The sequence below is a fragment of the Vanessa atalanta genome, chromosome Z (genome assembly GCF_905147765.1).
Source record: "Vanessa atalanta chromosome Z, ilVanAtal1.2, whole genome shotgun sequence".
Lineage (NCBI taxonomy): Eukaryota > Metazoa > Arthropoda > Insecta > Lepidoptera > Nymphalidae > Vanessa > Vanessa atalanta.
This window is the reverse complement of record NC_061902.1, coordinates 7,912,794-7,928,633: the sequence shown is the minus strand read 5'-3', so window position 1 is coordinate 7,928,633 and position 15,840 is coordinate 7,912,794. Positions and strand designations below refer to the sequence as shown.

At 29.9% G+C, this 15,840-nt stretch overlaps 2 protein-coding genes across 3 annotated transcripts in view; one reads left to right on the top strand and one right to left on the bottom strand.

The window, feature by feature from the left end:
- Positions 1-664, top strand: part of LOC125076162 (titin-like) — a 43,156-nt gene extending 42,492 nt beyond the window's left edge. For both annotated transcript variants that reach the window (XM_047688150.1, XM_047688151.1), the window contains exon 30: positions 44-664. The gene's annotated coding sequence lies outside the window, so the exon portion shown is untranslated. The remainder of the gene's footprint in view (positions 1-43) is intronic.
- Positions 662-15,195, bottom strand: LOC125076163. The gene is made up of 11 exons (XM_047688152.1): positions 15,077-15,195; positions 5,723-6,830; positions 5,474-5,652; positions 5,108-5,392; positions 4,702-4,763; positions 4,290-4,424; positions 3,573-3,772; positions 2,340-2,643; positions 1,887-2,225; positions 1,507-1,798; positions 662-1,297 (listed from the first exon to the last, which is right to left on the bottom strand). The coding sequence occupies exons 2-11, from the start codon at positions 6,693-6,695 to the stop codon at positions 1,196-1,198; spliced, it is 2,871 nt and encodes a 956-aa protein (XP_047544108.1). The 5' UTR covers positions 6,696-6,830; positions 15,077-15,195; the 3' UTR covers positions 662-1,195.
- Positions 15,196-15,840: the final 645 nt, after the last annotated feature.

The following is a 15,840-nucleotide window of genomic DNA, read 5'->3' as shown; positions in this document are numbered from 1 at the left end:
TGCAAATAATTGCCATATTATAAAGAATTAAAATTTCTTTCAGGCAATAATAAGTATGGAAGGCGACTACGAGCTTGAGAACAATGTTTCATTTTGTTTTCTTTGATTAACTTATTTTGCATTTTATTTGTAGGATGGTTTAGATGATATTTTATTGTTTGATAAATATGTAATTGTGTCAAAGTTGTTACAATATTATTTACGAGTCTCGCAGAACAAATACTACACTAAATTTTGTTAAAATGTATCTAGATTTCATTTGCGTACAGCTTGCGATTTGATGTTAAAAATATTAAGCTTCTTAAAAATACAATTTGTTCTGCGATTTAAATTGTCCACGTACCGGTAGAGGAAACAGACGTAGGATAAATGTTGGACCAATATCTCACGTTCTTTAATTCGAACGTGATCTGTATTGGTTAAATGGAAGATAATCTGTTTTCGTGAATGGCTTTTATTGTTTTTTTTTTGTGATAGGTTTAGATAAACTGGTACGTGAGCGATGCGTGATTATATATTTACTCTCTAATGTAGTGTTTGAAGTATAGAAGAATCGTTTTAATAAAATTTGTATATTTATACTTACGCTGTTTGTTAAATGTTTTAGATAGTTGAAAATCAATAGAGCACCCGGGGATTTATAAAATAAATTGTATTATGATTATGTGGATGTTTTATTATTAAATTTTGTTTTGATGTGGAAGCACTAGACACGACGATTGCTAAATGTATCGGCACCAACGAAGTTGAATATTAATTATATAATTATGAGGTGGTGTCATGTTGCTGATTTTATTGCAACATCCTATGTTTTCAGATTTATAACAAATAATAACTTCATAATACTATCGTTTTAATTTTTAGGATCACTAACGGCATACAATAATAATTAATATAATAAATTAAATATTTTGCAATTTTTATTTATAAAATTAATTTCTTCTTACCTTCTGAAAAGAACTTAAATTTCTGCGTTCATTATACAAATAAAAGAGGTCCTAATTTAACGAGTAAGGCAAATAATTTGCTTACAATAACAGTACTACAAAAACCCTGCACTGCTGAATATTTCCGCCACATTAAGTGTATTAACTAATCCTTGGTTCTATAAGTGATGTCCTTTGCCCACCAAAAGAGCGATAACTGAGTGTCACTTCTTACAACTAAAAGTTGATACAGGTTAGTCTTGTAGATTTTAAGTAACTCGAGGTGAATCTCGATCAGCCGATATGACGTTCCGCTGTCCGCCAACGTAACTTCGAAGACGATGCGCTGCTATCATTACATTCCCAGCTCTCTGTTAAAAATACATTAAATATAACTCGTTAATATCTAAAAATCCTCGATAACTGACATGAAATGCCAAAAAAGATAGTAATAAAAATCAATCTTCATAAGTTAATTATAGTAAGATCTGCTTAGGATAATGGGTATACTTATTGTAGTATTGTAGTAGTCAGGATTAATATTCGTTTTGCTAACGTAAAGTAATTAAATTAAACTTACTTGCCACCTAGCTCTATGGTTAGCCAAATATGACTTCAAATTTTCTTGAGCCCGTTTCATGTGACCGGCTCTTGCGCCGCCAGGAGGACCTTCAACGATCCATTGATGATTTAAAGCGACGGATGCTTTCATGCGCTTTTCAGGTTGTAAAACGAGGAGGTGATCAACGAAGTCTTTTGCCAAATCGGATATTTCCTTGAAAGCTGATTCATGGTAATTATAATTCGCCATTGTTATATTTGCCGATCGTTCCGGCCAACTATCACCACTGAAGGGCATCACTCCAGATAATCTGTAAAAATTTTTAATATGGGTAAACATTAATTTTCGTTAAACAGCCTATATTAATGTTAAACTTAAATAAATTATTATTAACTTACAGCATGTAGGTTACGACACCAAAACTCCACATATCACACGCTAGGGTGAGTTGTTCAAAATTCAATACTTCTGGTGCGACGTAGTCTCTCGTTCCATAAATAGCTCTTGTTATATGACTCTCATCTAGTACTCGCGCTAAGCCAAAATCAATAATTTTGACTTGTCTAGAATTTGGACTAAGGCAAATAATATTCTCTGGTTTTAAATCTAAATGTGCTATCTTTCGTTCGTGTAAATAAAGCAAAGCTTCACATATTTGTCGAACGTAAGGCACTACGTCCACTTCTTTTATGTGTTCTTCTTCTACTATCCTGTCGAATAACTCTCCACCCCATAAGCTATAACAAATAAAGGTATTTGTATTTTGTTATTAGAATACTATATATTATCAAAACTTTAACCTAGTGCAATTCAACTACAATATATTTTTAAATAGTAGGTATCAGACTTACTAATCCATAACTAGAATAAAAGATTCCCTCGCTGAAAATGAATCGTATAGTTCGACAAGTTTCGGATGCTGCAATCTCCTCATCATTTCATATTCTCTTATAGCGGTGTCTCTTTTTTTTTGTGTCCTAGTTTTTAATATTTTTGCTGCATAAAACTCTCCTTTATTGTCGTGAACAAGTACAACACTACCAAATGCACCACATCCTATTATATCACCCGTTTTTGTAAACATTGCTTCAAAATCTTCCATTGGTCTCAGGTTGCAGTTTTTCTTTAAAGACCGCAACGCTTTCTCTGCTGGAACTATATATAAAACAACTTAATTAATCTTTAAAAGGAAGAAATAAAATGTGCTATTTAAAATCTTAAAATAAAAAAGGTTTTGTATTATGCAAGAATCATGAGAATGCAGTCATGGTCATGGTATATTATCGATAAGAAATTTAATCACTTTCAACCAACAAATGGAATGTAAAATCATAAATCAGAAAAACTAAATAACAAAAAGATTTTTATCATATTCATTTTTTTTATATATTACTAATATTGTTTTATAATATTCCTTTAATAATTAATAATGTCATGATTATATAGAATGTTCCCTTGTTTATGTCATATGGGTTTTTAATCTATTCATTCGATGGAATTGACTCTTGCGTAAAGTTTTCTGCAATAGTGCAATCAATGCACATTAATTGCGTAGGATAAGAATACCTTTGAAAAAGTAAAATTTCTCAAACAACGCTCTAAAACAACACATAATAAATAATAATAAATAATAAATATTGGACAACATCACATACATTACTCTGATCCCAATGTAAGTAGCTAAAGCACTTGTGATATGGAAATCAGAAGTAACGACGGTACCACAGACACCCAGACCCAAGACAACATAGAAAACTAATGAACTTTTTCTACATCGACTCGGCCGGGAATCGAACCCGGGACCTCAGAGTGGCGTACCCATGAAAACCGGTGTACACTCTACTCGACCACGGAGGTCGTCAAACATAGTTATAGGTTGTGCTCTAAAAGGTAACACATAATCAAAAACGAAATACGACGGATTAAAATAATTATGCAAGGTCTATATTTCTTAATTACTATAGTGTAATTTTCATGTTAGTAACATTTTAAATATTTAAAGTTTGATGCTGCAAAATTAATAAATAAGATTTGTCAAACAAATACGTTTAATAATCTAAAGTACTTCGAATTAAACTGCTCACGTATACAAACTCTGGATTCTTCGGAGTTAAGAAGAGGCGTCGCTGCTCTTATACGAAATTTCATAATCTGTTCTAACGGTGGATCTTTTATTTCAAACATCGGTAAACTTGAAACACCTGCTTGCACGAAACTATCACTCGTATTTCCCAACTCGATATGATACCAACCACTTTTAGATTGGTCTGTCTGTGTCTCGTACCTAAAAAGGTAATAATAATTTTATTATTATATATAATCAAACACTTATTTAACAAATATTACACTTAAATTTTAAATTTACTCTTTAAATTTTTACAACCGAATTTACCCAGTATTGATATAGATGAGATATTGATAATAATTTATTTTAATGATGTATTTTTAAAATCGCCTTTAAGTTAAAAGAAAATGCGCAGTAAAGTAATTTCTCTCATTTCAATTCTTAAGGGCGAGATTATTTCTTCAAATTTACCTTAATCTCTCTCATAGCATTAAAAAATAAAGTAATTAGTATGACTATCCAATTAAAATTTAACTTGTTTTACAATCTACGCAGATGTCGACTAGCATACGTAGAAAAAATTGAGTCCTAGTGTGAAATTCCCTCTAATTTGAAAATAGAATATTATATATATAAGAGAATAGAATATTTGAAAATAGAATATATATATAGTATATTCTTAAATTTGGTCAACATTATTATTTAATTGTTACTATAAATTGTTCTGTTTGCTTACCATTCTATTACTACAAGCTTAGAAGGCACTTTCGGTGATTCACCGCGAACAGATTTTTCATGGACAGTCATACGTTCAACATGTGTGTCGTCGTCAATATTCGAAACACTCAAGTAATAATTATCATCATCCAATCTAAAAAAAGCAATAAAACGTATTTTAAAATAATATATAAACATTTTGAGCCAGTTGATTGTATTACTTAATTCATGGTTTTACTTTTATATAATATATTCATATATTTAATATACTTTATAAAAAATATAAGACACATTTAAATTGACGCGCAGTTAACGCTTGAATTTAAGGTGTTATCTCTCCATCGGTTACAGATAAAAAGTACCATCGATTCAATTATAAGAATTAATTATGGTTGGTTATGACTTATTATAATCAAGTTTATAAAATTCACCTGCAATAAGTTATAATCATTAAACTTTCACAGGTATTCTTCTTACCACCGTTTGATGAAACCTGATAAAAAAAATATATATATTTATTAAGTGAATTACAATAAATTAATATAAAAATTTCGCTTGGCCATAATTCACTTATAAAGCTATATGTATTAGTATGATATAGATGTATAAATAACAATAATTCATTCGATATTAGCTACAATGAAAACAATAAACATTTGTTTTCGTTCGATGAACACGATAAAGAAATTCGCTGCGATAGTACATAAATTGTATAATTTGCGCGCAGTTGTGATAAGACATTATTATAGCAAAGAAATTAAATAACTAAGAACTACTAAATAAGACATTCGCAAAAGTACGGCTTGTCTACACCTATATAATATTATAAATACTTACTGCGCATTTATGAATTCTATTTTCATCTAGATTTTTATTTATCATAGAAATTTCCAATTTCAAATTTGTATTGTAGAAGATATTTCGTCTAGTAATAGCTTTATTAAGTTTTGTTTCACTTTCAATGATTGCAGGTGGTACAATCGTTAGAGTCGTTGCTGTGCTTATGCTTAAGATTGATTTCCTATTAGGAAGCGCTTTACGAAGTTCGCAAATAACTTCATCAGCCATACCAGGCTCCACTTGCTTTATAACTAAATAGAAATCTCCTCCGTTGTGCATCATCTACAAAAATAATAATGATTTTACTTTTTTTTTTCATGTTACATTAAAACTTATCTAAAAAAAGCTATTATTTTTACTTACATGAAATCGGTGATTCGTTCGTTCAACTCTGAAATGACCGACGTACCAAACTACAAAATAAAATCTAGGATCGTCTACGGCAAAACTGCAGGTAAATGAAATTTTTGTTCCAAAACAAGTAACAGTCGGCTCTAAAGGTTTCTTTACTTGGACTGAACATCGTTTTCCTCTTGGTGTATCTGCAAAGTACTTAGTTAAAGCTTATTATTCATTAAATAAATAATAAGTATTGTTTAAAAAATGGCATACCATTGATAGTTAAAAAGCAACTCGACGAATCTGTTTGTCCTGTTATTTTATCGCGCACAGTTATTGAGTATTCGCCGGTATCATTTAAGCAGGTATTTCTTATCCTTAAACTAATATATCTGTGGTTATAGTACTCTGTTACAACATTTTTGTTTTCCTCTATTCTTGCTCCATTTTTAGACCAACATATTATTGTGTTAACATCGTACGAAGCCTTGCATATAAGTCTTACGTCCTCTCCTTCATTTACTTCTAATTCATCTGGTAAACTCTCATCTATGCTAGGTACAATTTCGCTAATATTTAAGGTATTTAAGTCGGTGTTAATTACTACAACACTGGCAAAACTTGATGCAATACCATATTCAGATTTAGATATCACATGATAAATACCAGTATCTGACTCTTTGGCACACAGTATCGAAAGTGTGGTCGTCCTTTTATCGTTTAAAACTATCATACGTTCATTTGGTATTAATAAATTATTACTTTTATACCATATATAATCTTGTAAAGCATCACAATTAAACATAGCTTCTAGCTCTATAGTGTCTCCTACTAATACTTTTGTAAACCTCAAATGCTGCACCACGTCAAAACGTTTTACCATTGAGCTCAAATATAAAACGTCATTATTAACGTGGTTTTCTTTTATTGGCTTTACGAATAAATTAGCTTTAGAAAATACTTCTCCTATATAGTTTTTTAATAAAACTATATAAACTCCTTGATCTTCGGCTGTAGTCGTTGTAATTTGCAGTCGATGCCATTTTCCATTAGCAGATATTTTAAATTTACGGGAAGGTTCTATACATTTTCCATCTTTGTACCACTTACTTGAGATGCTTTGTTGAGTGCAGTCACTTATTTTACATTCAAATATAACACATGATAATTCGTCAGTGACAATATCTTGTAAAGGTTCTTCTACTTCCACGTGACCCAAAATATATCTCTTACTTTCAAACGCCATAGGGTCACTTTCTGTGTACGAATCTTGTAAAATTACCTCTATTGTGGTAATATATGTGATTTGTTGTTGTTGTAAATAAATACGAGGTAAACCTGTACACCCTTTTCGCCGGTCCCAAGCCTAAAGATCAGTCTTCTAAAAAATAAATAAACATATTAATAAAAATTTTCAACATTATCAATACATATCATTGACATGTTTACGAGTTGTTTAAGCAATATGTTCACCTACAACATATGATAGTTGTTATGTTATAAATTGTATGTAAGTTGTGAATTGTTAATTAAATGAATTTAATAGAGTTACATACATACAAGAGTAAGGTAAGCCCTGAGATTCAATTTTTAAGAACTTTTGTATTGTGAGAGTTTTATATAATTTGCATGAAGCCATAAAAATCATCGCAACAAAATTTACTTATAAAAAGTGATATGATTTCAACGACCACGGACAATTAGAGAATTACCTGTACAAGCGTTTTTTAAGCGGTACCTATAGTATGCCGAACTAACAGATAACTGTACAATAACAAGATTTACAGATCAGTTGTTCGATTTGTTGGTAATATGAAATTAAACTTTGTCAAAATAAATAAAATTAAATACGTGTATGTATATAAAGATAATCATTAAGCAGTATAATGTTTGCTCGGAGCGATATTTAATCGTATCTGCTTATGTATACTATATACAGAACAGTCCGAACCTTCTTATTGAATCGGATAAAGTTATAAACATATTTCCATTAAATAATTAAATTCTTATCTAAAAGCGTAACACAATAAATAATATAATAAATGTAATTGTATCAACATTCGATGTAAGTATCATTTTATCCTTCATTTATAATGTATAGTTAAAAAAACACATTTCTAGCTTATTATGTAATTGCTTAAAGTTAAAAAGAAGCCGTTTATAACTGCCGTCCCACAATAAGCCTTTCTTTAACCGTAAATAACTTTTTACATTCGTTCGTTTTTGTTTTTGTTACAAAAAGTTCGTGTTAAGGTTTCCTTGTAAACTGAATATATAATTGGTTATCTAATCTATTATATTACAGAATACTCGTCACAATTAATACTTAACCAAATGTCATAATATAATAGTAATATTAACCATAAGTCAATATCACGCAATTTATTTCAAAATAAATATTATTTACTATTTCTAGTAAAGTTTAGTTTAACTTTCGAACATCAAGGATCGTCGACGTAAGAATATGTCGCTAGTACTTGCTATCACGTCTTGTATGACTCACGGTTACAAAAAGGTCAAACAAGGTGACGTATCCAGATACTGGGCAACTCCAAAACACGCACTGTTACGACCTTCTGAACACACCCTGTCTTAATAAAGATGTAGATAGCTAAATTTCGTTTTACCGGCGCGTTCGTGAATGTCATGAGATAATGTTTTAAAACGACGTATGGAACATACATTAATAAGTTGTACCTTATATAATTAGTTATAATAATACTAGCCGTAAATATGTTTGTAAATTGATTGATTTTTATATAAAATAGTAATAAAAAATAGTACTTACAGTTATTTAAATTGCTTTATGCACATTTCGGAATTTAATTTTTATATATACGTTATGGATTATATAGCCTTAGTACGCGAATGAATCTGAGAAAGTTTATGTTAAAAATTGACAACGTCGTTACATTGTTATATTTGCATTTATCCTTAATTAAATTACTAAGCAATACCTACTCTTCATTAAATTCAACATGTGTACTCGTTTAAATAATTTATACACATAGTAGGTACGTCTTATATTAATATTTAATAAATATCCTGTTTTGGGATAAAGAGTTACTTTATATTGTTTTTATATATCAAGTCACTTCTTCCTTTGATATAAACATTTTTAATATTTAAAATTGTAATCATATTGAATCAACATAATTGATTTCCCTCCACAGTACGATTAAGCCACGTTTAATTTGGATTAGATGGAAAATTTTTAATAAACCTTATTTTTATTTAGAATCTAGTAAAACTCGTAAGTACCTACTCTCTATGCACATTACCTGTAAAAGGTATTAAGGCATTGACTTACAAGTAGGGTAAAACAAGTTTAGCATATCCGATTTATTTTTATTCAGTTTTCACCTAATGAGGTATACGACTTAGTTGTAAGATTGTAATGTCTCAGTTAGGCTGCTACATAATGAGTTTATTTTACTAGATCATTTAAAAGGCAAATCAGATCGACTTAGTCATCGACTGCCCTAGAAGCAGAGGTAACTCGATCCACAGTGTTTGTTGTTTGATATAATTAGTATTAAATCACATTTATTTATCAACTGTACATGTTTAATTAAAGTAAATGTATAATAATTAATTCAATACACTATTTCGTCATTATAATATGATACACGTATAATATCAAATTTGTTTTAAATATTAAAATAAAAAAGAATGTGTAAATCTTTTGAATTTACATAAAACTATAAAATAAATATATTCTGCCAAGCATTCTTGTCATCATTCAACGTGGCCTGTATTTGTACTGTAACTATTTTTATTTTTTTATTTCGAGATCGCAATTGTATATAAAGCCTTATTGTAAATAATTCTAACTCTTTTAAATATAACAAAAACCATGGTGTTCCTACTGTCGGCCTACTACATCCAGTGCACTTTATTTTTAATTTCAAAAATTCATATTTATGAATATCATTGATTGTAATATACGGTTCTATGTCAAAAAAGGTTTATATTTAATGCAATCATTATAACATTTATAACTAATTGGGACATGAGTTATTTTTTTATACTGGCTTCGTGTGGCAATGAAATGGTTTATGTGGTCGCTGGAGATGAAGGGATCAGGGTTCTCGCCCAGCAAGCCCTGTTTCGGAGGTAGGGAGAGGGGGTTCCCCTTCTGCAGGCCTGCCGATAGAGAAGGCGATCCTGCATCAACTGATTCGCTGAGCTGAGAGGAGTCACGGTATGCGGCACGACATTTTGGTCACCCTACTGCCATAAGTGTGGTGCGCCCGTGGACACGATGCGCATCCACGATCCTTGGCGGCAATTATCAGCAGAGAACTCTTGCTGCCGAGCGTGATAAACGCCATGCTCGGTAACGCAAGGTGCTGGAAGGCGATGGTCACCTTCCGTCGAAGGGATTCTTGTGATTGTATACCTCTTACTGAGGATTACGAATTATCGAAAGTAAAATAAAATTTATATAAACTGTTGTAGTAAATTTTATCTCATATTTTTATTAGTTTTATTAAGAAAGGGAAAAATAAAATATTACAATAAAAAGTGCATCAAAATTATGAAATGGAACTAAATCTGTGATTTCCGTCTAAAGCCGTGTTTATTTCCCGTTAATAAGCGATGATAATATCCGGCTTACCGATTTCGGTCACGGTCGTATTTCTCGACACAGAATAGACATATGCAAGAGCTTTTTTAATATATATAGATTAATATTACAGATAGGTCGAGGCTACTAGGCCACCCGATGGTAAGTAATCTATAGTTTATCTAAATTTTAGGCTTAGTATTTTTTGACAGAAAAACCTAATAATATTTTACTGACCCGACACGAGGCTTAACCCCGAACCTCGAGATCAGCAGCTTTATAAGTACCTTCTAGCCACTAGATCAACGAGTTAATTTAGTATTTCCCCAATTAAGTATAATATATGTAAAAACATTTATTTTTTATTTCATGTCTTTTATATTGTAATCAAACTAGAATGACTGGGTTTTGTTCATATTGAAAATCCTAAAAAACGATATTTAAATTTGACAACAATAACCTAACGAAGTCGCTTATGCAACTTAAATGTAGCTGAAGGCCCGCTAATGAGTTGTGATTTTAATGTTTTGCCGCTCGTGTTAAAAAGGTTGAAGTTTTAATAACCGCAATTACGTTACTTGAAAACACGTGTGCGTTAAATATTCCATATAGAAATTACTACACACTTTTTTTTTTAATTAATGGCCCTCGTTTTGCTCTTGTACCATATGGTGAAGAACATCGTTTTTTTGACGGATTAATTTCGACTCTTAATGAGGATTCTAGATCAATAAATATCCCTACATTTACTAGATAGTTTTTAAGAATAAATTGACGGTGACACACTGGCGTCAAGGAGGTCGCGTGATGGAGATAACTATTGCGTTAGTGCAAAAGTAAGGCGTAAGCGATATTTAATGTATTTAATTATATGTTTTACTTAAATGTTCTACTTTTGGGCAAAGGTTTCCCCTTCTTTTAATATTAAGATTTCTGAGCTTTATGCAACAAATTAATAAATACTTTTTTAAATTAATAAAATCAATCAAGATATAGAATAGGATAGTGATTATTTTATTTATATAAATAAAAAATCACAACAACGTAGTTCCCAGTTTTGCTATTATATCATATGACAAAAATGATTAAAAAGCATTCTCATCGATTTATCAACGCAATTTTTTTTCGTTTACACTCTGACATAAGTTGAGGCAAATAACTGCACATATAAGGAAGGTAGCAGCCAACAGCGATTGTGCTCGCACGATTATATCACACACCACCGTGCGCTGTAATAAAATCATCTTGAACATAATATTATATTTGTAAATACTTTCATACCTATTATATGACAGAGGCTATTAAATTTACAATGATAACTTTTACTTTAAAGTATCTTAATACATGTGCATTTTAAATTGATGGAAGTTAAATGTGTGGTGCTTGAGCGTTCAGTACGAGTCTATAAAACTACTATTTCAATAAAAATGGTTTGTCTGTTATATTATTATTATTAAGAGATTATTTGTTCCGGATTTTTATAAAGATACTACTACTTTAATTGACACTAAAACTCTGTTAAGTTTAAACTAATTTGAAGCTATCGTGGAATTAATTGTAACAAGGTATCTACTAATATTTATTTTTCCTGAGACTGATTTTTTATCCAAGTAATTCAGTCTAGTGATTACTGAGATTAAGAGTTTGAGATGAGAAGAAAAAAGGCGTGAAACTTGAGGTAAGATATATTATAGCACTAGGTTCGCTGGTTTGGTATAGAAATAGTGGTAGTGTATGGGCGGGATTCCGCATATGTTAGTTCAAAATGAACATGTTACATATTTTGGTATATTTTCCTTAGCTAATATAATGTATAGATATTTACACCTCAAAATAAAATAAAAATCTTTTAGAAATCCTGACATAATTTTATTATTTAAAGACTCCGCTTGACTAAGTGTAATAATATGGAATATTTTTAATTGACTTTTTTTTTTTTAATGTATGTTTTAACTTTTTATGGCGCAAGGCCTGACTGACCACATTAGACGACAATCCTATTGTAAAACAATACTTGGGCCACGGTCTTATATACATGAACATTATATATGCTCAATTATTACCTCTGTGTGAATTAATTACATCTGCACTTTTTTATTAATTTTTAATGCATGTAATGTTCGTATATCATTAATTAAATTAAACGATAAAAAAAATAGTAAGACGAGTGAAATAGCACAGACATTGTGTAATAATATATTTAAAACACATTAAAACATATCTTATTGTGATTAAAATATATTTTTTCAAAAACGTTTGAAAAATGTCACCACAGAAGGATCTATAATTTTTATAAAAGTTTTTAAATGATAGTGGCAATGATTTAAACCACAGTGCCCAATAAAAATATTGTAGGTTTCATCGTCACTAGGTTTTGGTAGCAATATTTAAATTTTGTATATATTTTTATTAAGTGTCCTTGCCGGTTATTCTGAGTAGAATCCACAACCGTTGGTGTGAAATCAAAAATCAAAAGTACCTACTTGTTAATCATTTTTAAATTATATTTTGAAGAAAAAAAAATATGTTTTACATCCGCGAGAGAGCTTAGGCATGTACCACTGACTGTATTAATGTTATGTTAACATATTATGTAGAATGGAACACGGAGTTGTATACAAGCATTGTTTATAACTATTCAAGGGAGCACGATCACGTACATAAAGCTTGTAAATAGCTAGGTATACGGATTGTTGATTCTTCTCAGCTGCATCACGATTACAATTGTTTCTTTCTGCATATATTTTTAAGACTCGTCTATTGTACCATTATATGTATGTGTTAACCACAAACGTAAACACCCAGCTTAAACGGTCACGTTTCACAATAAATAAAATGAGAATAACCAGGTATTTTTAATTTTAATGACTTATATTAAACACAATTAATACATATATAAGTATGTACATGAGAATGCGGAATGGTACTATATACCACCCAATACTGCAGTTTCGCAGATATTCATAAAAGAAAGGCAAAATCGTGGAGTTTGAAGAAAGTCCTTTATAAATCATATATTTAAAAAAAATTAAGCAATAAAATAATTCCTAATCTTTAAAATACTCAGGAATGCTATTGTCAAAAGAAAAAATTTAAATCCTATTTAATACGACAGGTCCCGACCTTATTATCAGTTAATGTTATTCTTTAAAAGGTATTTAGAAATCCCTATACAGCTTATCTATAAAAAATGGTTTTATCGTACACCCAAACCTGTTTACGAAGTTTTGGATGTTTTTGGTTCTCTACTTTGTAATATAAAATCACTAACATTATTGAGTAAATAATATCCGAGTTATAATGTTACGCAGCATTTTTGACTAAAAAATAATCTATACTATTATATGTAGAGACATTTTTCTTACGCCTGAAAAAACTACTGAACCATATGAGTGTAACTTACACCAGGAGATGCAGCGCGTAACGCAGATTTTAGTAAATAATATAATATATGCAGTCTCTCCCGTTTCAAATTTAGACTGTTTATTTGTCAAATGTAAATTTTATGTTCTTCTAATTAATATTCATAAAAAATACACGAGATTTTAAATGTGACTTCTTAGGGTCCATTTAAAAAAAAAATCATTTTCGTCAACATATTATAACACGCATTACAAATATACCTAACACATAAATTGTCTTTAATTCATTAGGTAATGTAAATTGTAGGATTTTTTTGAAAAAACAAAAATATTAACAATCTACAGATAAGTAAATATTTAACTTGACTATTTTTTACACACAAATACACCGACAGTTATTCAATTATTTAATTGTTATATGATCACTTAAAGAATTCAAAAACTGTTTTTATACAATACTGTGTATCGACATGTATAATTGAAATTGACTAAAGGTTTTTTTTTATGAAAAAACAGGAAATAAAATGTAGTTCATGAGTAATTTTGACAGACAGCATTGTTTAAGCGATAAAATGGTGATCGTAATGACTACGAAAAAGAATTCCCAGGTGTTTTCTTTAAGTGAGTGTCGAAATGTGCGTTATGCAAGTATGTTGCTCAAGCCAGCGACATCCTAGCTTGAAGTTAACGCTGATTCAGAATAAAAATATTCGTCTTCGAAATCAGAGAATATTTTTGTACGTGCTTAAAATTTACCAATTTAATCGTAATGAGTTAATAAATAAACAAATATGACACTCAGTATATTATTTGTTTTTTTTTTTTTAATAATCAATAATAAAAATGTCAGAGATCGTTGCTTTCAATGAAATTAAATACGAGAAATATTCCAATTATATTGAATAAATTAGTTAACTAAACATTTTTATTTTCATTAGTAGTGATTTTTAATTTAAAAAAAATAAACAGTATATTATAATCGATATAGAAATATAAAACATAGAAATATGAAAAAATCTAAATTATTTAGACGCTTGCTTGCGCTTTGGTTGATTGTTATCGTAAAAAATATCTTAGGGCTTTAAAATAAGTGTTATTTTTTGTTTTTATGACCATACACCCTAATAAAACAATGGCAAGATCATCTCGATGAACTATATAAACTATTATTTATAAAATATGTTTTTAAACTCTATTTATAGAGCCAAAACAAAAATTGATAAAATACTGTACTCTATAAAGGCATAACGTGAAAATGGTTAAGTATTTACATCTAGTAATAAATGAAAAGAAGTCTTCTACGAAATCGAAGAACTAAGAACTTCTAAGTAGAAGATCTTAGAAGATGCAAACACAGCTCATGTATAATCAAATTGAAAATACATGTAGTAAAAGGAATATCGAAATGTTTTTTTATTAATTTTGTTATAAACATTTCGTTTAATATTTTTATAAAGTTACCTTTGGAATAGAACAATATGATTCAAAATATTTTTTTATGTTAGAATAACGTAGTCTTTACTCAAATTACGATATTATTTTTGTACCTAATAGTACCTATAACATTTTTGTTTTAATTAACCACCCCAAATGTCCGTACACTATCAGAAAAAGTATTACAAATAAAATGACATTCAAACTTAAAGAAATGTTATAAAAAATATTTGTAAAAAACAGTATCATATGATTGCTTACATGGTATGTATGTTGTAGCCATCAATGGTAAGCACAGTTATTTGAAAAATGCAAGCGCGGCAAGCTACTCTCGGCACGAAGCACGACACACGAATGAGTGTGCAGAGTGTAATGGACATTGGGACATACATGTTGCCAGCATAGTACTCTCGTAGAATCAACCATTCTACTGGACTAGTGTGATAACTGTGCATAACGAGTTATGAGAACTCGCTTTCCCATGAAGTTAACTTTTTATTAAGAAACTCGGAATAGAAAATTGTAGTATATACAATAAATATCCAAATACAATTCAGTGACTCACGGTACCTTCACTGTATCCAACAATATATTAGAAAGTCTGGTCGGAGGTAAATTGAAGGACCTACATGTCGCAGGATGAATAAACATGGGTATGTTTTTATGACTTTATGTATAATCCCGTAAAGTCACGAATAAAAAAAAGATTTGCTTGTAAAATAATAATACATAATTCGCTAAAAAGTTTTAATAAATCGGACGTTTTCTGTCTTGCCGATTGTACCTATTATTATAATGACCTACTTTTTACTATGGCTGACAACAATAGTAAAATATTAAAGCGATAAATCTCATGACTTGACCAATTAATCTTCATTCCATAATATAAGAACCTTTTCATATTTTACAATACATGTTCGAGGTAGTACTTATAAATATAAAATGATGTAATTCTATAGCCCATCGATTTCCTTTTTATGGTTTACTCATATTTTTTTTATATAATGATACTAGTGAGCCGCCTC